At 48.5% G+C, this 23,674-nt stretch overlaps 2 protein-coding genes across 2 annotated transcripts; both read left to right on the top strand.

The window, feature by feature from the left end:
• Nucleotides 1-8,793: 8,793 nt before the first annotated feature.
• On the top strand, nucleotides 8,794-9,660 carry LOC127784027 (copper transporter 5.1). Its single transcript, XM_052311204.1, has one exon. It carries the CDS (start codon nucleotides 8,972-8,974, stop codon nucleotides 9,419-9,421), a length of 450 nt encoding a protein of 149 aa, XP_052167164.1. The 5' UTR covers nucleotides 8,794-8,971; the 3' UTR covers nucleotides 9,422-9,660.
• An 8,780-nt stretch (nucleotides 9,661-18,440) lies between these two features.
• On the top strand, nucleotides 18,441-21,765 carry LOC127785384 (subtilisin-like protease SBT1.8). The gene is made up of 2 exons (XM_052312820.1): nucleotides 18,441-20,177; nucleotides 20,638-21,765. The coding sequence occupies exons 1-2, from the start codon at nucleotides 18,542-18,544 to the stop codon at nucleotides 21,312-21,314; spliced, it is 2,313 nt and encodes a 770-aa protein (XP_052168780.1). The 5' UTR covers nucleotides 18,441-18,541; the 3' UTR covers nucleotides 21,315-21,765.
• Nucleotides 21,766-23,674: the final 1,909 nt, after the last annotated feature.

Raw genomic sequence — 23,674 nt, forward strand, 5'->3', positions numbered from 1 at the left:
AACTTATCCGGACTCCACGCCGTTTGTACGCACCGGATTTTTCAGAACGTTTCCAAAACAAAAACGAATCCGAATTTGCAGCAAAACAAAACTGCAAAAGGAGGCTGCATCTGTGCAAGGTGAGGAACCAATTTTGGCGGACCATTCGACGCGTACGTCGTGCACGCGCGCCGCCTGCCTGGCCCAGCCAGGCCAGGCGAGGCGAGCGAGCACGCGCGTGTGTTCCCCCTCTTCTCTCCACCACACATGCTTCAAGTGGCTAGGAGGGCATCCTCCCTTTTAAGGAGGTCCCTCTCCTAGAATAAGCAAGGTGGTAATAAACTCCACATGCATGCCATCCCATGAGGTGGGCTTTTGTGATTTTTCAAAGAATTAATCTTCGAGTGGGCTAAGGCCCATTCATTAATTCCAACAATCCCCCACCAAATCTCAAAATCCCACTGAGATTTGCCTTTTCCAATGTACTGTTTATATACCAGCGGTTCGATGGAGACCGATTAAGGTTGAATATCCACCTAGGACTCCAAGCTAGACTTACTCACCTTGAACCATAGACTATGCCTTGAATTGCAAGTCTTGTGCAAGTAAGTTTCACTCAGAGTCTTATCTGATACTAGACCGTCTGTAGACTACCCCTCGGGTGGAGCGTATAAGTCATACTCTTAGGTCTATAGTAAGCTTCCTAGAAGATTCACCCAAAATCTCCATGGATTGCGACCAACAGTCAAGCTCACAAAGGTGAGTTCTTTCAAGAATGCTCTGCAGGACAACATCTTCGCTAATTAAAGCCAACAGAACTCATTAAGGCATAGCCAACCTGCCTTGCAGCTCACGAGAGTACATGCATCTTCACTTAGAGAGGGTATAGATTGGTACTCTCCTCTAATTTACTAATGGTTTGTTCTTCCCAGATTCTAATTCACGGGATCTCCGATCACATAGACTGGGTTACCACCATAGTATAACTCACATGGGTCTCAAACCCATCTCCTTCGGTACATTGTCTATCACATTTCGTGATAGTCCCTTCGTGAAGGGATCTGCCAGGTTTCTAGCTGTTTGGATGTAATCCAACGTTATAACTCCGGAGTTTCTTAATTTCCTGACAGACTTCAATCATCTTTTCACATGTCTAGACGATTTCATATTATCCTTAGAACTATTCACTTTGACAATTACCGTTTGATTGTCACAGTTCATAAGGATAGACGGCACCGGTTTTTCAACAATAGGCAGATCCATTAATAGATCATGCAGCCATTCTGCCTCAACAGTAGCAGTATCCAGTGCCGTCAGCTCTGCTTCCATGGTTGACCTCGTCAAAATGGTCTGTTTGCAAGACCTCCATAAAACAGCACCACCACCCAGTGTGAAGACATATTCACTAGTGGCTTTGATCTCATCCACATCAGAGATCCAGTTAGAATCACTATAACCCTCCAGTACCGCAGGATACCCAGTATAGTGAAGCCCCAATTCCACAGTACCTTTCAGATAGTGCATTACTCGCTCAAGCGCACGCCTGTGATCATCTCCCGAATTAGAGGTAAATTGGCTCAACTTGCTCACAGCAAAGGAGATATCAGGCCTAGTTGCACTAGCCAGGTACATCAACGAGCCAATAATTTGGGAGTATTCCAGTTGATTCCTAGCAATTCTCTTGTTCTTGCGAAGCAACAAGCTAGGATCATAAGGTGTTGGAGAAGGCTTACTATCAATGTAGCCAAAGCGATTCAAGATCTTCTCCACATAATGGGACTGCAAGAGTGTAATCCCATTCTCACCTCTAATTAGCTTAATGTTTAAGATAACATCAGCTACTCCCAAATCCTTCATATCAAAATTTTGAGACAAGAATGATTTAACCTCATTTATCACCTCAAAGTTTATCCCAAATATCAGTATGTCATCAACATACAAGCATAAAATAACTCCCTCACCACCACCATGGCAATAGTACACACATTTATCTGCCTCATTGAATGCGAAGCCTGCAGATGTCAATGTTTTGTCAAATTTCTCATGCCATTGCTTAGGAGCTTGTTTCAGACCATACAAAGACTTCAACAATTTGCGCACCTTGCCTTCTTGACCTTCAACTACAAACCCATCAGGCTGATCCATATAGATCTCCTCATCCAGCTCTCCATTAAGAAAAGCTGTCTTAACGTTCATTTGATGAACGAGAAGACCATGTGAAGCTGCTAGGGAAAGTAGCATACGAATTGTGGTCAATCTAGCAACAGGTGAGTAAGTGTCAAAGAAATCTTCGCCTTCTTTCTAAGTATAGCCCTTAGCAACAAGCCGAGCCTTGTACTTTTCAATAGTACCGTCAGGCCTAAGCTTCTTTTTGAACACCCACTTGCATCCCACAGGTTTACACCCATAGGGTCGCTCTGTCACCTCCCAAGTCCCGTTAGCGATAATAGAATCCATTTCACTACGGACAGCCTCCTTCCAGTAGTCTGCATCAGGAGATGCATATGCTTCTGAAATTGACTTAGGAGTGTCATCCACGAGGTACACAGTGAAATCATCACCAAAAGACTTAGCCATCCTTTGTCTCTTACTCCTTCGAGGAGCTTCACTGTCATCCTCCTCAGTGACATGTTCATGTGTATGTTCAGTTTGTTCTGGTGGTGTGATTGAACTGGGAATTATTTCAGATGGTTGGCTCGAACTACTATGTGTATCCTTCATTGGGAAAAAGCTCTCAAAGAAGGTAGCATCACGAGACTCCATAATTGTACCAACATGCATATCAGGTACCTCAGATTTAACTATTAAAAATCTATAGGCAATGCTGTGATAAGCATATCCCAGAAAGACACAGTCCATAGTCTTAGGTCCAAGTTTGCGCTTCTTCGTTATTGGTACATTGACTTTTGCCAAGCACCCCCATGTGCGCAAGTAAGAAAGTGATGGTTTTCTCCCAATCCATATCTCATATGGTGTTTTGTCCTTATTTCTGTTAGGAACTTTGTTTAACACATGATTCGAGGTCAACAATGCCTCCCCCTACCATGCCTTAGGTAGTCCCGCAGTGTCCAACATGGCATTCACCAAGTCAGTCAGTGTGCGGTTCTTCCTTTCAGCAATCCCATTAGACTCGGGAGAATAGGGAGGCGTCCTCTCATATATGATGCCATGTTCCTCATAGAATAAGTCAAACTCGTTTGAGAAAAACTCTCCACCACGATCAGACCTAAGTCTTTTTATCTTTCTGTCAAGTTGATTTTCAACTTCTGCCTTATAAATTTTAAAATAGTCTAGAGCTTCGTCTTTCGTTTTTAACAAGTACACATAGCAAAATCTAGTAGCATCATCAATCAAAGTCATGAAATATCGTTTTCCACCCTTTGTCAATACCCCATTCATTTCACAAAGATCTGAATGTAGGAGTTCTAGTGGTGCCAAGTTTCTTTCCTCGGCAGCCTTGTGAGACTTGCGAGGTTGCTTCGATTGCACACAACAATGACACTTAGAACCTTTGACAATGGAAAACTTAGGAATTAAACACATGCTAGAAAGCCGAGACATCAAGCCAAAATTAATATGACATAAACATGAGTGCCAAACATTAGCCTCATCATCCACACTGCCACAAATATGGTTCACAGACTTATTGCAGAAATCAGAAAGGGAAAAGCGGAACAGGCCTCCGCACTCATAACATTTACCAATAAAATATCCATGTTTAGACACGACTACTTTATTAGACTCAAAAACCAACTTAAATCCGTCTCTAGTCAGACGGGAGCCACTAACAAGATTCCTGTCGATAGAAGGGACATGCTGCACGTTCTTCAGCTGCACGATCTTTCCCGAAGTAAACTTCAGATCTACCGTGCCAACACCATGAACAGAAGCATGTGACCCATTCCCCATTAGGACGGTGGAACCCCGTGCGACCTGATAAGAAGAAAACAATGAGATGTCAGCACAAACATGTACATTGGCCCCAGTATCAACCCACCAATTAGTAGACTGATTAACTGAAAAAACAGTAGGTAAATTACCATACCCGCTTCCATCTCCAGTGTTACCAATGGTCACATTAGCAGACTTAGAAGTCTGCCCTGCAGGTGCCTTCATCCCCTTGCGTTGTGGACACTTCCTAGCCAGATGACCAAGTTGGCCACACACAAAGCATGTCCTCTCATCCTGATTAGGATTGTTGTTGTTGTTCTTCTGCTTCTTGAAGTTGGTGGTCTGGTGAGCTTTGTATTTCCCTTTGCTCTTGTTCTGGGCCCTATGCACAACATTAGCACTGGACTGCCCACCATCGCCCTTAGACGCGGCATCTTTTTCCCGAGCTTTCTCCTCAACATCAAGAGACACTATCAACCCCTCAACGGAATATTCCTGTCTCTTGTGTTTGAGTGCAGTACCGAAACTTTTCCAAGATGGAGGTAGTTTCGCAATAATGCACCCGACCACAAATTTGTCGGGTAAGACAGACTTAAGGAGTTCGAGTTCCTTAGCCATGGTTTGTATCTCATGAGCCTGTTCGACTACAGAACGGTTGTCAGCCATCTTGTAGTCATGAAACTGCTCCATGATAATACAGATCATTGCTAGCATCAGTAGCACTGAATTTAGTATTCAGTGCATCCCACAACTCCTTAGCGTCGGTCATATGCATATACACCTCGACCAGACGATCGCCAAGAACGCTAAGAATGCATCCCACAAAGAGAGTAGTGGCTTCCTCGAATTGCTTTTGCTGTTCAGCAGTAAGAACTCTTTCAGGTTTGCCAGTACTCACCCAAAAGCATTTCATAGCTGTCAGCCACAGAGTGACCCTGATCTGCCATCTCTTAAAATGCACACCGGTGAATTTATCCGGCCTCAGTGCATCGGCAAAACCAGCCATAGTAAAATCACAGTGCCTATAATAAGGTTTTTGGATTTTTGAGATTATAGGCATATAATGATTTAATCTATTCCATAAATAAATTATGACATTACAGATGAAAACTAGCATGAACGCATCATTAGATCTACACATGTAAACTACACAGTATAACATGAACAGATCAAATATGCGCAACATATTGAACATGTACCAAGGTGGCGGAAAGACCGGCTGCTCGGTCGAAACTTTTCACAGGCGTCTACGAAGGCACGCAGCACGCGAGCGAAGAGGAAGACGAGCCGTCGCGGACGAATAGGGAGCAGTCGCGCAAAGCGCTTCCCAAAAACCTTATTGCCGCCTTCTCCCGGTGCAGGACGTCGAAGGCAGAGGTTCCGGAGACCTGCTCTCCCGATCGCAGGTGCACGCCGGCGAGCGGGATGGAGTAATCTACGAGCGACAGCGTAGCACAGAGTAGGAGGCAAACCCTAGATTGATTTCGCGTGTGTTGCGTGAAGACGGCGGGTCGGTTTATATAGAGAAGGGTCGCTTGATCAGGGCGCCCGCACGATCTCCACTGCGCGTAACTGAACCGGATAAGTCGCGCGTAACTTATCCGGACTACACGCCGTTTGCACGCACCGGATTTTTCAGAACGTTTCCAAAACAAAAACGAATCTGAATTTGCAGCAAAACAAAACTGCAAAAGGAGGCTGCATCTGCGCAAGGTGAGGAACCAATTTTGGCGGACCATTCGACGCGTACGTCGTTCACGCGCGCCGCCTGCCCTGCCCTGCCCTGTGAGGCGAGGCGAGCGAGCGCATATGTTCCCCCTCTTCTCTCCACCACACATGCTTCAAGTGGCTAGGAGGACATCCTCCCTTTTAAGGAGGTCCCCTCTCCTAGAATAAGTAAGGTGGTACTAAACTCCACATGCATGCCATCCCATGAGGTGGGCTTTTGTGATTTTCCAAAGAATTAATCTCGAGTGGGCTAAGGCCCATTCAATAATTCCAACAGACGCTGCGGCTGGTGCCCGTCGCCACTCCGCCGGCCGCCGCCCCTTTTCCACCCGGCCTTGCACGCGTGTATCGTTGTCGGGTGCGGCGACGTAGGTGGAGGCGGAGGCTGACGTTGCGGCTGGTGCCCACCGCCCCTTCTCCGCCCAGCCTCGCGCCTGTGCGTCGTCGTCGTCGTCGTCGGGTGCGGCGGTGGAGCTTGGTCGTCGACACGCCCCGCCTCGCCAGCACAGAGAAGACAGAGAGAGGAGGAAGAGAGAGAAAGGGGGAAAAGAGAGGTGACGACGTGTCACCTGACATGTGGGTCCCACGCGGGTCCCACGCGGGTCCCACGCTTATTCAGCTGCCACCTAGATCAAAACCGGGGTCAAAACCACTGAAGAACCTCGGGTGACCGGTTTTGTATAGTTAAGGGACCCCGCATATCTGGTTTTGTGGTAACCCGATGACAAGTTGAGGGACCTTCGGTGTACTTTTTCCAAAAGAAAACGAGGGCCTGCGCCGCTGCGCGGCTGCTCGCCTGCTCCTGTGCTCCAGCCTCCACCGACTCTTCACTTACTCGTATGAGGCGCGTGTGCGTGGTCGTCGTCGAGGAAACGACCGGTAAAACGGAGCGCGTCGCGTGCGTGGGCCGTGGTGACACCCGCTGACCCGCCTGCACGAGGCGCACGTTGCGGGCACGCTATGCGCACCGCAGCCACCGCTGCTATGCGACGCCGGCCTAGGCAAGGCGCTCGCCGCCCGCCCGCAACTGAAAAAATGAAAAAAAAGAACGAGTCGCGACGGCATTGCGGCCTCCGCCAGCCCGCGCGCCTCTCCCAGCTTTTTTGCCCGGACGCGGGAGTACAAGTGTAGTACAGGTCGTGCCCCTGTACTGCCTCGGCTGCCCGCCTGATTGTACTGCTGCTGATGCTCCCGTTGATAGGGCACGCTTTGCCCGCTAATTACATGTGAGCCACGGCCCACAGCCTCGGCGTCGATGCCATCTATTAGCACTAGCACTAGTATTTTATAGTATCCATCTGGTTTGGCGTTTCTTGCCACTTGCCCATGATTCCCACTCCTACGTCCTCTTGCCAGTTGCCACAGCATGATGACCAATGCAGCAGCAGCACTCGAGGAAGGAGAGCCGGACGGGGCAATGCGCCGGCGAGCGGCCGAAAAGGAGGGGGAAGGTAAGGTACGTAAGCGTTGGATAGTGGCGGTTTTGACCCAGACTCGTTCCAAACATGACGCACGCGAGCTTGTTTGTAGGGCCTTAAGCTAGGAGGCGAAGCATCTGTCGGACAAGTCATAAACATAAAACAACCACTAAACAATCAGGTGAGTCGATCACCAACCATGATTATCAGATTATCTAGGATAAAGTGGAGTGAGTATAACTTATCTAGTAGTTTTTTTTTATGGAACTAACTCATCCGGGTTAAGTCATAAACTTGACACGAGTGCTCGTATTTATTGCTTATTAGTTTTTAGTGGTAGGCAGCGTACCCGTCGACAGTGTACCCGTCGACAGTGAGATATCAGTGGTTACTTTATCAATTTCAAGATATGTCCGTCCAATCTTTTAAAGGTGCTCATAGAGATATGGTGTGCGTATGTGTTTTCATAGAGACGAGGCTCATAAGGGTAGCGTGTGTATATGTTCGTAGAGATGAGGCTCATAAGGGTAGGGGTATGCGTGTGTGTTTATAGAGATGAGTGTACCCGTGTCATGAACGCATGCGTTTGTACTATGTTTCTAAAACAAAATTATGGGATAAAATACTATACCTACATGTTGCTTCCACCTATAAACTTTTCACTTATTCAAAGCATCATGTTTCATGCCATACGGTTGCAAATTACTAAATTAGGCAGCGGGAAGCCACCTCTTAAGCTAGTCAGACGATCACCTCAACAGAGCCAGCTCCTCTGCTTTTAGGGGCTGAAGGTAGAGGCGTAGGGTAAAATGATCCTGCTACTACAGTAGGGACAGTAATTTGTAGTTAATTACTATAGGTACAGTACAAAACACAGTAAATACAGTGTTCCCGAATATTGTTTATGATGTACCTAGTATACTGTAGTGATCGATCTCATTCATTCGCTGTAAATCGGACAACTGAGAATATCCCAAAGTAATGGCACTGTACGTCTCTCTGACTTCATTATGTGAAGTCAGTGGATCCCAATCCCTGCTCAACCGACTACCGCCGATATTTGAAAAAAAAAATAGCTAGCCAATAAAAACACTATTAATTGTTTGGACTCAATGATATCGCTGGCTCCATTACTTGAGTTATACATAATTATATAGGAATCAACATCGGATATACAGATAACTTGCTTTGACATGAATTATTGACATATGGGCTACTATCAAGTAGAAACGCATGTTAGTGATAAAAGGCCCCCTTTAAATCAAAGGAAAAATCATAGAAATTCTAAAGGATTTTATCCTATGAAAAATAATTCTATAGAGGTATCCTTTGAAACGGAGAATTATTTTTCTATCAATTTATTTGAAATTTCTATGGAATATACCTTACTAGAGCAATTTTGGAGAAAAATAAGCATGAGGTGAGTCCTCTTCATGTGTGCTAATTAAACGATGGTTTGAAGACTTTCCTTTGTTTCACAATCCCACATAAATTTAATAAATATGGCATTTTATTCCTACGTTTTTTCTATTTCTCTATTATCATAAGTAAACATGAATTTTGTGTCATGATTATTCATCTTCAAGATAGTGCTTCTCAACTCAGAAGCAGAGGACATGATAAAGCAGAATATTTAAGTTGGAATATACCGGTTATTACTATTCAGAAACTTCTAAAATAAATCTTACAAAAATACCTGCCGTGCTGGGAAACCCAACCTCCAGTCCAGTGGCGCGAACGTAAATACAACCAAACCCAGCACCCAAAATCCAAACCTCGCAACGAAGGCCGCTCCTTCAAAATCCCACCGGTCTCTTTCGCCGGAATCCTCATCCCTCCTCCCCTTCTCCGTCCAAACTACCCGCCCCCGCTCCCAATCCGGCGAGATCACCAAACCCCTCTCGCCGCCTCCGCCGCCGCCGCCGCCGCAGCAGCAGTCACTCCGCCGGAGCACCATGATGCACATGACCTTCTACTGGGGGAAGGACGTGACGATCCTGTTCGACGGCTGGCGGACGGCCACGTGGACCGGGTACCTCCTCTCCCTCGTCGCGCTCCTCCTCGCCTCCGCCTTCTACCAGTACCTCGAGGCGTTCCGGATCCGCGTCAAGCTCCTCGCGGGCGCCAAGCCGGCCTCCATCCCGCCCCCGGCGTCCTCCGACGCCGCGCGGGCCCCGCTCCTCCTCCCCTCGTCCGCCGCCGGACGCTGGCCGGCGCGGCTGGCGACGGCCGGGCTGTTCGGGGTGAACTCCGGCCTGGGCTACCTCCTCATGCTCGCCGTCATGTCGTTCAACGGCGGGGTGTTCGTCGCCGTGGTCGTCGGGCTCGCGGCGGGCTACTTGGCGTTCCGCAGCAGCGACGGCGAGGACCTCGTCGTGGTCGACAACCCCTGCGCCTGCGCCTAGGGTTTGGCTTTGCGGCTGCCCCCAGGTGTGGCTCCTCTGTTTGGTTTCCCGATCTTGTATGACAAGTAGAAATAAATCTGTGTACAAATTCAATTGCGTGACAGGGGGATTCCGGTGTTTGTGTAATTTGGGGGGAAATTGCAGAGTACAAAATGAGAAAGCTGCTACTTTTGTGTTTCCAACCAATTGATGCATTGATGCCTTTGTGAATGAGGAATGGATAAAGATGACTTAGATCAAATTGAGGAATAATCAACTCTAGAATGGACAGAGCTTTCTCTCTCTGAGCTGCAACGAATCTAAGAAGTATCATCAGTTGAAATATGATAAGCATAGGCATATCTTTTCTGAAGAACTGAAAATTGACAATATGAGGAGCCTAGATTCGATCACGGAAAGAAAATTCTCCCTTTTCTCGCTCTTCTTGAATGAAATGATGCTGTCCCTGTGACTGAATGCAGAGACAGTATGAGAATGGGTAAACTGTAGTTTGGATCATGTAAGAGCATGATCTTGCCTTGTTTATAGTTTTGCTCATGATTTATTGGCAATTTGGCCTTATGGGTTCCTTCTTGTTCAGTGATCGATATGAACTTATTAGTGAAAAGTTCAAAACACTAATGGGTACTGATCATGTAGCCATGCACTCAATTTATTCAGAGCTTGGAGTGAAAGTTAAGATATGTGCTTTTTCATGATTCATCACATTTTGGCTCGCATGGTGATATTTTAGCATAATCTTAAGCTAAGATGATGAAATGAGTAGGTCGACGCTTGATTGATCCTAGGCAGTTGGCAACCTCCAATCATGTGGACAGCGCATGTTGCTGCAGCAAGTACTTGTTCAATAGGTGTATTGTATTTCCTCATCTGTGGCATGAAGCCATGAACTATGTACAAGTAGTGGTATCGGTTGCTTTCGGTTGCCCTCGTGAGAGATGCTCAACTTTGTGACTTTGTCTTGCAACTAGACCTTTTCTAGTTGACGGTGATGTGAAGTAATAATGGGCGTCTCGCCTTATCCATTTCAGGGGAAAAAACTGTTGCATTGCCTAGATTAAGCTTTCACACACATTTTAAAGTCGCCCAAATGGTGTTGTTTGTTTGGCTGCTTGAACTTGAAGCTGCAATTGATATGTATAACTTTTTAGGTATTGTTGTTATGGATCGGACTGTGTCAAACACTTCGTTGGCAGGAATAGTCTCATGTGCTTCTTTTTTGAAGGAAGGTCTCATGTGCTTCTGTGCATGTTTGTTTATCTGTGCTGTCACTGGGCTCTGCTCTGGCTCCTAAAGCAGGTTTAACGCAAGAGCAAGTTCTTTCTTCTCTGATACTACTCCATCGTAAACTTCAGTGATAGTAGCAGCACTATTATCAATTGGATTGACACGCCCCTTGTCTCTTGCTCCAGTAGTGAGTTATACCTTTTGTTCAGATCTGACTTGTGAGAAATGGTGATCACCCTTCATATCGTCATTGCTTCTTGTAGGGTTACCGATTTGTTCACAGTTAACGCAATCTAGACTGAAGTCTCGTTCGCCAAAAGATATCGCCGTTCTGAAGGCCTGAAACTCGCATCTGTAGCTTATTTTTCCAGAGGGCGCATGTTTGGCTAGTCGCTCATGCGCAGACTCGGAACTTTGCCAAAAACTTGGTTGCAAACTTGGGCTGCTTGGTGGATGTCAGGGAAGGCGAAATTCTGTGGCTGGCCTGGCCTGGCCTTGTACTAGTCTGTTCGGCACTTCAGCCTGATAACGTTATGGGCTTTGACAGATCTGGCCTTGCAAATATAAGCCCGCACACCGGGCCTGGCGTCATTGCGTGAGTACATTCATGCGTTGCGGTTTGGTTGGTCAGTTTTGACCTTTCTTATGGTCCTTAAGTCGCAATATTAAACATTAAAATGATTGATAGTAGTAAGTACTGGACTACTAATAGTTGTTTTTTAGTGTTACTTAGCAAATGGCCGATTCATTGTGTACACTGATCCAATCGTGTTTTAGTTTACCTTTGTTTCTGCTGAACAAACACACCATAATTAGCAATTGTGCAAGTTGGCAACAAGCCAACAACGAGAGGTTGAACGGAAGAAGCAACACAGAATAAACGATAAAAGAAAAAAATGACCAAACATCAAGGAGACTAGGGGAGAGGGTTTCTTGACACATTATTTCTGCAAAACATATACAGTCACGCATTGAATTTACAAGTTTATTACTAGTTACACGGCGAGAAATGGAAGAAAAAAAAATACAATATCACGACAGATACGCGCGCAAAGCTTTCATTGCCATCAGAGCTCGAGTAGCTCAGCGGATGTAGTAGTGCGAGTTGCACCTCAGCACCGTGCGCGCCACCGCCGCGGGCACGACGGCCGCCGACCTCGCCGGCGCCGCGCCGATAGCGCCGCCCCGCGACTTCGCCGGCGCGGGCTCCAGCGCCGCCGCCTCGGCGACGAGCCGCCTCATCATCTCGGCGTAGTACTCCCTGAGCCGCGCCAGAGCGCGCCGCGACCTCAGCAGCAGCAGCCAAAGGAAGAACGTCCTGCGCCGCCGTGGCGCGCCACCGCCCGCGCCCGCGCCCGCGCCGAGCCGCGCCACCGCCATCTTCGGCCGCCACCGGCGCGCGCGGGCGCCGCGGCCGGACACTCGGAATATCATGCCGCCGCTGATGCGAAAGGGATTATCTCTCCGTGACAGGAATGTGTCGAAGAGACCGACGACGACGGTTTGATATGGTAGGTGCGCCACGCCTTAATGCAGAGATGGATCGGCTAAAACGGCGAAACGGCTTGGCAAAATAGGCAAATACCGTGTGGTTGGCAAGTTCACCAAACAGACTGGTCCGTGGAGTTGGTAGAGCGAACAGCGTCGAGCCGAACGCTGACTGCTGCAGTTGGCTGATTCAAGCGGCGGCAACTAGCACTAACAAACCTTAATTTCTTTTAATACATTAATGCTTATTACTATGCTCAACGCACACTTACCTTTTATAAAGCCACACACACATACCTAATTCCTATGAGTACTTCTGAAAGATTTGGTCAGTATATTTTTAGATCGATAAAGTTACTACGGCAAGGATATGAGCACTTTTGAAAGACTAAGCCGGCATATCTTAAGATTAACAAAACTACCATGAACGTCTCGCTACTGACGAATATATCACCTACATTGAAATATTCCCTTCAAATGTTGACAAAATACTTTAATACTTGAACTCAGGTAGACAAAATTTCACTATAACTCCATAAGAAATTCAACCAGTTAAGTTATGCTCACTTTACAACAAACCTTAACATATAGTTCAGCAGTTAAAACTTGGTAGTCGTGCAAAGTTTGCAGTAAAGCATACTCTCTTCGTCCTAAGAAAAACCAACCTAGTACTAGGATGTGACACTTCTAATACAACGAATTTGGACATACTCTTCTTTTTTTATTAAACAAAAAAGTATGCCTTGCGTCACTTTCATGAAAACATGTACAACTCTGAGTTCTGAAGGACATTGAGGAGCTTCTTTAATTTGGGATTTTGAAGAACGTGAACGTCAAACGTGTAGTTTAAATCGAGGTCATTTTATTTTTGGTTAAGGCTGACACTGGCTGATATCATGAATATGTCAGCTGTGAGCTGACACGAAACACACGTTAATGGAAGTTAGCACTTTGAAAGCGATTAGGGAAGAAAGCATTTGCATGGATCCTGTTCTGTGCGGTGACCAGCTCACACCCGCACCAATGGCAATGCATGATCGATGATCATACAGTTGAGGATCCATTATGGTGTAAAGGTGATCAGTCACTGCATAGGATCCTATCTGCGTCCACGTTTCAATAAACACTGGCTCAATGTTTTCAGGTAACTTGTTTTGATTCGACTAGAGTATGTTTACTTCCTGAATGTGTCGGCACTTGGTCGATCGCTGAGTTGAATGTTCATGAACGCTAGTAATAAATGGCTAATAGCGTAACAAATTATCCTCTGTTCATTGTGATTAGGATCAGCAGTAATCGTTACTATGAACGTTGGTACGACTACAGTGTACGAGCTACAGAAATGTGTTTCAGTGTATTGTTGTCACAGCGGAGACACAGAAATGCATCTGACTTTTGACGGTATATCTCCTTTAGTTTTTCGCAGGTCAACGTACACGACACAAATTAAAGATTGGATAGTGACATAGTGTACGACAGAGCTGAGCACCTTACACAGCAAAGCAAAGTCAGTCTTCAGATTACAACTGCAAGCAGAGGCGCAAAACTTCCATATGAAATGCCAAGTTCTTTTTTTTTTTTTAGAAACAAGTGCCGTGTTTAGTTCCCTCTAAATTCCCAACTTTCCATCATATCACGTCACATCGAAAACTTTCCTACACATATAAACCGATAATGCTATTGGTCGGTCGACCGACGGGGGAGTAAAAAATCGGGCGCTCCCCCTGCGGCCCCATCCCCACGCACAGTGATACCATTGGCCCCACCACAATATCTGTCCCCACCTACAACAAATCAACCATATATTTTGGAAACCCTATATTAAGGGAATTTAGTTTATTTTTTGTTCCACCAAAAATGTTGTACCTAGTATACTCACAATGTTTCACTATGTATAGACCTAATGTTGCAGTGAACTGAAATATTCCATTGCAACAAAAAAAACCCACATATTTTGGAACCCCCTATTAAGGGAATTCGTTTTATTTTTTGTTCCACCGAAAAATGTTTCATCTAGTGTATTTATAATGTTTCATTATGTATGAACCAAATGTTGCAGTGAACTGAAACAATCTTTCGCTATTTGCTGAAACATTGTTTTTATATAAGGTGAAACAACACCCGATTTAAACGAGTGAAACATTTTCGATCTACTTAGTGAAACAATTCCGATATACCTACTGGAACATCGTGCAACATTTAAAAATAATTCAATAATAAGCTAAAAAAATTTTCGTCGGAATATATCCATGTGTGGTCTTGTTTTGAAGATTTAATTGCTACGAATTTAATGGTGCAATCGGATCATTATTTAGATAAGTAGTTTAAGAGAAAAATCAGTTTAAAATAGTTTTTGCACGTAAATCGAGCGCTGACGTCATGCTAACATCAGCTCCCGATTTTAATCGGCTCCCATCGGGCACCCGACGGGAAGTCACGTCTGCTCTTAGGAAGTCTTCATCAGGGAAATACATTTCGCACCCTAGCGCTCAAACTTTCTTGTTCTTGCAGCATTCTCCACGCTTGTCTCGCTAGGAGGTTAAATAATTTAAATCCTTTAACCCCATCCCTCCCATTTCTTGGTTCTGGTGGTTTGCCTCCGACGGACTCATGGAATGAGTAAACGATTGAATGGGATTCGTTTCGGCAATGAAATCAAGTGCTGGACCCCTTTTCTCTCTTATTGAATTAACTAATTCATTTCCTTTTGACTTTTGTTGGATTTTTGGATATTTTTTTTGTTGATTTGGCATTATTCAACAAGAATAAAAGAAAATTTTCGATAAATTCCTTTTTTTTAATTATGAGAACCAATCCTACTACTTCTCATCCCGGGGTTTCTACAATTGAAGAAAAAAGTACAGGGCATATCGATCAAATTATTGGACCCGTGCTGGATGCCACTTTTCCCCTAAATAAGGAAAAAATGTGCTAATCTCAAAGTGACAATTCAAGCAGTTTACCTCGGCTGTTCATGGCATATCCCCTCAGGATATCATATATATCACTGTTCGAAATATCAGAGTTGTGCACGCAGAGATCCTTGCGTTTAGTAGGCTTTATCTTGCCTAACAACCAACTGCCAAACAGTTGTTTCATGAAAAAGGAACATTATCATGGCAAAGCAACGTGAATTCAGAATAACCATCGTCGCATTAATCAGAATCTTCAAAAGCAAGCTCAAAGTGATGCCCTGGCACAACGAGCCAAAAAAATTATACAACGGATTAGCAATCCGCCGCTTTAGTCCACTCAGCCATCTCTCCCCGTTCCAAATCGAAAGGTTTCCATGATATGACAGAGGCAAGAAATAACGATTGCAAAAAATCCTTCCTTTTTCTTTCAAAAGTTCAAAAAAATTATATTGCCAATTCCATGGTATCAAAAATATACCAAAAGAAAGAAGAGAAAGTCTTGATTCCAGAGGGAGACAACCGTCTCTCTGGACTGCACTCTTATACTCGACAGCTCTATGTGGACTTTCCAACCCCCCCCCCCGCCCCCCCACTCTGCACCGTGGTCTTAGCTCTCACACTGAGAAACCCACTCTTTCCCCAGAAGACTGTCTTCCTCGACTATACATTCTCCTACCCCAAACGCTCTAACCTAGATAGGGATTAGTTTTCGATAACACTAGGCAAGAACAGGTTAGAGACTTGAACTTCATCGGACAAGAAGGTGCTGGTTGTGGTTTGATTCCCAGAAAAACTACGGGTACTGGTCTCAATGGGAAAGAGCCCTAATTCGATATGTCGTTTCTAGAGTATCAGCAAGTGGTAAGCGGATTACAAGTAAGCGGAGAAGGTTTGAATTGACTAGCTTGATCCCTACTATTAACAAGGAAGAAGTAAGCAAGCAAGAAAGAAAGTAAGTTCAGTCTCTTATTTCGAAGTTCGCTGTGCTCTTATTCAATAGACATTCTGCTGGAACTCACCTTTATCTTTAGATATGATGATGAATATTATTTAGAGACTCCTCTAAAATAAAAGAAATACTTTACAAGAAAATAAAAATTATGTTTATACAGACGGAATTCGGTCTATCCTTTATTGAATATCATTGGGCCTGCCTCCTATCTATCAACTTATTACTCTCCTTTGTTCTCTGGTAAGCTCTCGCATTGCCTTAAAACAAGCATTCTTTCGTGTTCAAAGAAGGTTTGTGGCCAAAGGAAAGTTCCAGATCTTCCAGTCCCCCGGTCTGTCTAATCGTTGGGCGGCTATGTCCCAATCTCAATGTCGATTTGAGTGCACTACTACCAAGGCTTTCCAAACCAATTCCCGAATAATACACTGAGCATTGACTTTCTTGCTTTAACTAACCTGACGCCATGCCCTTTTGCTCTAGGCTCTACTCCTTGTCATTGATTTCTAGCTAGCTTTCCCACTCGCATAAAAGGAATGAATCGAGGGTATTTACTTGCATTTCTTTGTCCTACTTGGGCCCAGGTACTGCATTTCCTTAGTTGGATCCGCTCTTTCTCTCTCATGCAGTTGTTGCTTCCGGCTATTTATTCAGTCGTCAATCAGCATTGATCCGGGTAGTTAGTCTGTCTCTCTCTTTTTTCCCGTCCTTCTCTATCTATGAAATTCCTAATTAAGGGCTTTCCAATATCTAAATGTTCATGCAAAGCAACAAACGAAATGCAAGAACTGTCACGTAGAAGTCACACAGTATGCTGATCGTTCTGAAATGAGAAAAAGTATGGGATTGAATAAGAGATTCATACATAGATATCTAAACTCATGGAAGGACATATCGAATTAGGGCTCTTTCCCATTGAGACCACTACCCGTAGTTTTGAATAGATTGAATAGGAATGAATGAGAGCAATAGAAAAGCACATCAATGGAATTTCTTGAAGAAAATAGATAAAATGCAATGGAATTACAGAACAAAACAGTGATGATTGATGCATATGGTCCAGAAAAAGCTCTGGGACTTTCGGAGGAGAATGGCTTGTTAGCACGATGGTTTGAAGGACTTGTTTAAGAAACATGGAATGGATTCGGGACGAACCTAAGCTAATTGCCTTGATTACTTCGGCTCCCATCGGGCGCCCAACGGGAAGTCACGTCCCACATAAACTACCAACTTTTTCTCCAAACTACAAACTTTCTCTCAACTTTCTAACTTTTCCACCATCTAAACACAACCAAGAAAGGAACACAATCACGCATTATAGTACAGTTCTTCTGCAAAGTTAGTGTGGCAACTTGGCATGATAGATAGATCAATGATACCTACCAATCTTCAGTTTGCTGCAGCAACCAATCTCTCGCAGCTTCCTGATCAAAGAGTCCTGCTTGCTTGCATTTACTAGCAAATAATCCCTCGACACCATCAGACACTATTGACAAATCACCAAGGGAGAAAACGCAATCACGCACCAAACGAACAGCAATGGCGGCATTCAGACACGCACTGACGATCACTCCACACTCCTTCACTGGATATGCCGATATAGCGCATATCGCGCCCCTGCCTTTGCCTCCCCAACATGGCGAGTAAGAAAGTGCATCTTCCATGTCCACCTTTCGCAACAGAATCCAGCTAGCTGCCAATCCGCGGCATCGATCGCCGAGGCGTGGAGCCACGCGGTTCATCGCCCGAGAAAGTGGAGGCATGGGCGACGCAATATTAGAGAGCGCGACGATCAGATCACCACTAGGCCCGGGCGAGCGAAAAGTGTCGCACGCACGCACGCATGCACGCGATCGCTGGATCGGTCGCTCGCAGTGGCGACGCACCGCGCCCCGCGCGCGCTGACGGCCGCGGCCTCGGTGGAAAGGAAGGAGAGCTCACTCACTGCTCACGCACGCACGGGCACGCGCACCAGCGATCCACGGACGGACGGACCACGGTCCACGACTCCACCCCCCCCCCCCCCCCCCCCCCCCCCACAAATCCACCCGACCACCGATCGCGGCGGCACACGCCGCTCAAGTGCGTCGTAGTGTTACAACGAGGCAGGGCTAGGGAGAGGAGTGCTATGGGCGCCGCGACGTGCGCGGCCGCGGACCGTGCCGCTTGTAAAGGAAGGGCCAGCCAAATAATTGCGTTAAGGCTGGCCTGGAGGAGGACGTGCATCATGAACACGATCCCAGTGCTTAATGCGCTTTTTTTTTCTTTAACAGTATGCCGAAGCAGCTGGTCACCAGGGAGAAAAAAAAGTCGATGTTGACTCCAACGATTGCATGTCTGTTCGCTAGGGACGCTACACGTACGAACATCGCGTTTTCGGTGGTGATCGATCGAGACGGCACATCACCACATTACCAGCAGGACATCGAGACGACTGTACGCGCGCTGCTGTACTACCCAGGTTGATGCCATGCCACTCCTATATTTGAATCGAACGCGGCTCGCACAGACAACTCCCTCCATTCGCTAACACTGCCCAGCATGCAGCAGCCACCCTTCCTCCTCGCTCTAGCCGTCCTCGTCGTTGTCTCGTCGTGCGTGCGGCTCGTCTCCGGCGCCGGCGATGGGGCGGCGACCTACATTGTCTACCTGAACCCGGAACTCAAGCCGGCCCCGTACGCCACTCACCTACACTGGCACCACGCCCACCTGGCCTCCCTCTCCGTCGACCCCTCGCGTCATCTCCTCTACTCCTACACCTCCGCCGCGCCGTCAGCCTTCGCCGCGCGCCTCCTGCCGTCGCACGTCGCGGCGCTCCGCGGCCACCCCGCCGTCGCGTCCGTCCATGAAGACGTCATCCTCCCGCTCCACACCACGCGCTCGCCTCTGTTCCTCCACCTCCCGCCGTACGACGCCCCTGACGCCGACGGTGCGAGCACCGACGTCATCATTGGCGTGCTCGACACCGGCGTCTGGCCCGAGAGCCCCAGCTTCGGCGACGTCGGCATGGGCCCGGTGCCTTCGCGGTGGCGCGGGAGCTGCGAGACCAATGCCACCGACTTCCCGTCGTCGATGTGCAACCGCAAGCTCATCGGCGCCCGCGCCTTCTTCCGGGGATATGGGGCCGGCGGCGGCGGGAACGGTTCCCACGTCAGCCTCGAGTTCTCCTCGCCGAGGGACCACGACGGTCACGGCACGCACACGGCGTCGACGGCGGCCGGCGCCGTCGTGGCCGACGCGGGACTCCTCGGCTACGCGGAAGGCACGGCCCGCGGCATGGCGCCCGGTGCGCGCGTCGCGGCGTACAAGGTGTGCTGGAGGCAGGGGTGCTTCAGCTCCGACATACTAGCCGGCATGGAGAAGGCCATCGATGACGGCGTCGACGTTCTCTCGCTGTCTCTTGGCGGCGGCGCGTTCCCGCTCTCGCGTGACCCCATCGCGGTCGGCGCGCTCGCGGCCACTCGCCGCGGCATCGTCGTGGCGTGCTCCGCGGGGAACAGTGGTCCTTCTCCGTCGTCGCTGGTGAACACTGCTCCGTGGGTGATCACCGTCGGTGCAGGCACGCTCGACAGGAACTTCCCGGCGTACGCCGAGCTCGGGAACGGCGAGACCCACGCCGGCATGTCGCTCTACTCCGGCGACGGGCTCGGCGACGAGAAGCTCCCGGTCGTGTACAACAAAGGCATCCGCGCCGGCAGCAATGCGAGCAAGCTCTGCATGGAGGGCACGCTGGACGCGGCGGCGGTGAAGGGCAAGGTGGTCCTGTGCGACCGCGGCGGCAACTCGAGGGTGGAGAAGGGGCTGGTGGTGAAGCAGGCCGGCGGCGTCGGTATGGTGCTCGCGAACACCGCGCAGAGCGGCGAGGAGGTCGTGGCCGACAGCCACCTTCTCCCCGCGGTGGCCGTCGGCGCCAAGAGCGGCGACGCCATAAGGAGGTACGTGGAGTCGGACGCCGACGCCGAGGTGGGGCTAACCTTCGCCGGCACGGCGCTCGACGTGCGGCCGGCGCCGGTGGTGGCCGCGTTCAGCTCGCGTGGGCCAAACAGGCAGGTGGCGCAGCTGCTCAAGCCGGACGTGATCGGGCCGGGGGTGAACATCCTCGCCGGCTGGACGGGGTCCGTCGGGCCGACCGGGCTCACCGTCGACGAGCGGCGGTCGCCGTTCAACATCTTGTCAGGTCAGTGCACGCTTTGCCCCCTCCATGCAAGTAGCCCTGTACGTAGACTGTAGTATACCGACTGAAAGTATGTTGCTTACTCTAATTAGTAATTAGTGTGTTGCACCGAAAGTTCGAGCACGGACTTTACGGTCCGGCGTGCTCGAGAATAGATCAGTACCAGCTAACAGTAGCTGTTTGATGCCGTTATGATCATATTTGGTCATGATGGTGCTGTTTAGCTTTCAAGTGCTGTAGTGCAGTTCGCATGCACCCAAATGGCATGATATGCTCGACAGTCGGCATGACTTTAGTTGCACGATATTCTGACATGTGTCTGGCTATGTCTCTCTCTTTTTGCACTGAACCTTGGTAGTAGATTCGTAATTTACATTGCTGAAAGCTGCACTCTCAGCTTAATTATATATTTTGAGCCATAAAATTAACTAGCGTGATTAAAGACTCAATCGTGATATCGCAGGAACATCCATGTCATGCCCGCACATCAGCGGCCTCGCCGCCTTCGTCAAGGCGGCACACCCGGACTGGAGCCCCAGCGCAATCAAGTCGGCGCTCATGACCACCGCATACACCGTCGACAACACCGGCTCGCCGATCGTCGACGCCGCCAGCAACACCACGGCGACGCCGTGGTCCATCGGCGCCGGCCACGTGGACCCCGTCAAGGCCCTCTCCCCGGGCCTCGTCTACGACACCTCCGTCGACGACTACGTCGCCTTCCTGTGCTCCGTCGGCACGTCGCCGCCGCAGGTCCAGGCCATCACGGCGGCGCCCAACGTGACGTGCCAGCGGAAGCTGTCCAGCCCCGGGGACCTCAACTACCCGTCGTTCTCCATCGTGTTCGGCCGGCGGTCGTCGTCGTCGCGCAGCACCACCGTCAAGTACCGGCGCGAGCTGACCAACGTCGGCGACGGCAGGTCGGTGTACACCGCGAGGGTCACCGGGCCGAGCGACATAGCCGTGGCCGTGAAGCCGGCGAGGCTCGCGTTCAAGAAGGCCGGGGACAAGCTGAGGTACACCGTGACGTTCAAGTCGACGACGCCCGGTGGCCCGACGGACGCCGCGTTCGGGTGGCTGACCTGGAGCAACGGCGAGCACGACGTGCGCAGCCCGATATCGTACACGTGGGGGATGTGACACGTATCGATTATTACGGGCTTACGGCGATTAATTAACCAGCATGCTAACATGACGGGCATGATGGGAGATTGGAAGTGTTCGACCGGAGGCTGGAAGAATTCTGGCTTCGTTTATGTGTTGCTATGTTGGTTGTCCTGGCAAGCTAGCTGGGCGCGCGGTCATCGGTATGTGTTATCCGGTGATATCTTTCAGCTTTATGAGTTTCCCAAAGAGGGATTATAAAGCCGCTCTAGTTCGTCGCCGTCAGCTGGCTCCCGGTGTAGCTAATTTTACTTCACGGTGTTGTACTTCTGTTAATCACGGCGAAGCAAAGAAAATAAGAGACATGACATGTACGTCGATCCAAAAAGAGGCCTAATAAGTGCTAAAGCCGGAACGCCACCAATATGGCAGCGGGAATAAGTTCCCTCTAGGTCTCTAATTTTAAAGTATAGATCGAATTATATCATTGAACCGTAGTCCCTTAACTTACAATACCGGTATAATTAACGTCCCAGGACAATATAGTCTCTGGTTTTGGTTAACATGACGGTTGAGTTAGCATGAGACCCACGTGGGTCCCACATGTCAGTGGCCCAATCTTCTTCCACATATCTTCCCTCTCTTCCTATATCAATCTATGCCTCCAGGGCGATCAGTGCGGAGAAGCTTGATGGCAGTGAGCGGTGACTGACGGGAGAAGGGTGGCGGTCAGCAGATAGATGCTCAACGGTGGCGACCGAACCCTTCCTCTTCTCCTTGCTGCTACCAGTCCTTTCCCCTTGCTTGGTGGGGAAGTGGAGAGAGTAGGTGGCGACGAAGGTGCGGTTGAGGAAGACGTAGTCAGTGAGGAGGTGGAAGAGGGGCAAGTGACAGTCGCCAGTGTGGAGGACATGACCGAAGGAGTCTCCCTAGAAGAGGAACATTACGGTGCTGGGGAAGTGGCTGGCTTTAAAGGCGGTGACAGTGAAGTTGCTGTCAAGGTCTCGAATGACCAGGAGTGTATGTTGCTCTACCTCCATGAAGGCGTCCACACGATCAAGCTTGAATTGGGGTGGTAATTTAATTTTGTTGATGATTGAGATATCCATTTGTAGTTTTTTGTGAAGATGAGCTACCTTACATAGGGAAGATGTGGTGAACGATGAGGATGGTGAGGCAGGAGGCGTAGATAGCGACAACATTGGTGGCGGTGATGTTGCGGTGCAGACAGTGACAATGTTGGTGGCGGTGATGTCGGCGAGGTCGTCGTGTGGTGGGTGTTGGTAAGGAAATGGTGCCGCTTGATAGGGAAGAATAGTCTTCTGCGTGCCTGTTGACAGAAAACACGAGGCCTGGGAGATCTGCTTAACTCCAGTGTAGGTCCAAAGCTCGCCTTCGGATGTATGAGCGTGCCAGTTGATTTCGTACTCAGCAAGTCACGGGAATTTAGGAGTTTAATGCAAGCTTGGAAGAGAGGCAAGGTTGATTCGCAAATCCTTTGTTTGAAATCATTTTGAAATCACTAAGTGATTCACTTCTTGTTAAGTTTGGGCCGAAAAGAGTCTCGCGTCTCAAATCGACTTAAGAGATGCTTTTCAACAACTCAAATGGTAATGTACCGACCTCCCGGGTCAGATCATTACTTCTTGGCTCCCAGAGCCATTTCACTTGATTAAGCGGCTCCCAGAGCCTTTTTCATTTTCTCGGACTCCCAGAGTCCAGCTGCCTAGCAGCACAACAATCCGCTTCCACTCGGGAAGCCTAGTCTATGATGCCCGCAGACATCCCGAACCACACAGATTTGTTTCTGACCACTCAGGTCATCCATCTGCCACGTAGGCTGATTCTGGTTACGATTCCCACACCACAACAACTTTTCACAAAGCACAGGCAAACAAATCTACGCAACGGGAACCACCTCACATCCGCCCATGACCGTGGGCACGGCTGTTCGAACAGTTAGTTAACCTCTGCAGAGGGGTACACTTTACCCACAAGATACGAACTTATTCCGAACACCCGTCGGTATCGGAGGTTCGCAACAAAGCCTTTCCCAAGCCGACCCAGGGATACCTCATGCCACATAGAAGGATCAAATCCTCACATAAATATAGGCCATTTTAGTTTTCACAAATCAAACTCCAACCACCTCGATCGGTAATCAGGCAAGCTTCGCGTTCTTGCCTTACCAGGAACCCGGGTTGGCTCCAACCGACCCCGCCCCGACGTTCCCAACTATTGGCATGCGAGGCTTCCCTGAACCGACTAGTTACTTAGCTAGGGTGTCCCATACCACCTTGTGGTTGCACTTTGTTATGCTTGATGAGTTTCCCACAGGAATCAGTCCTTATATGCGAATACGGGACAGTGCCACACAGGCACAACCCCGCATCGCG

This window comes from Oryza glaberrima, chromosome 9, assembly GCF_000147395.1.
Source record: "Oryza glaberrima chromosome 9, OglaRS2, whole genome shotgun sequence".
NCBI classification, from domain to species: Eukaryota; Viridiplantae; Streptophyta; class Magnoliopsida; order Poales; family Poaceae; genus Oryza; species Oryza glaberrima.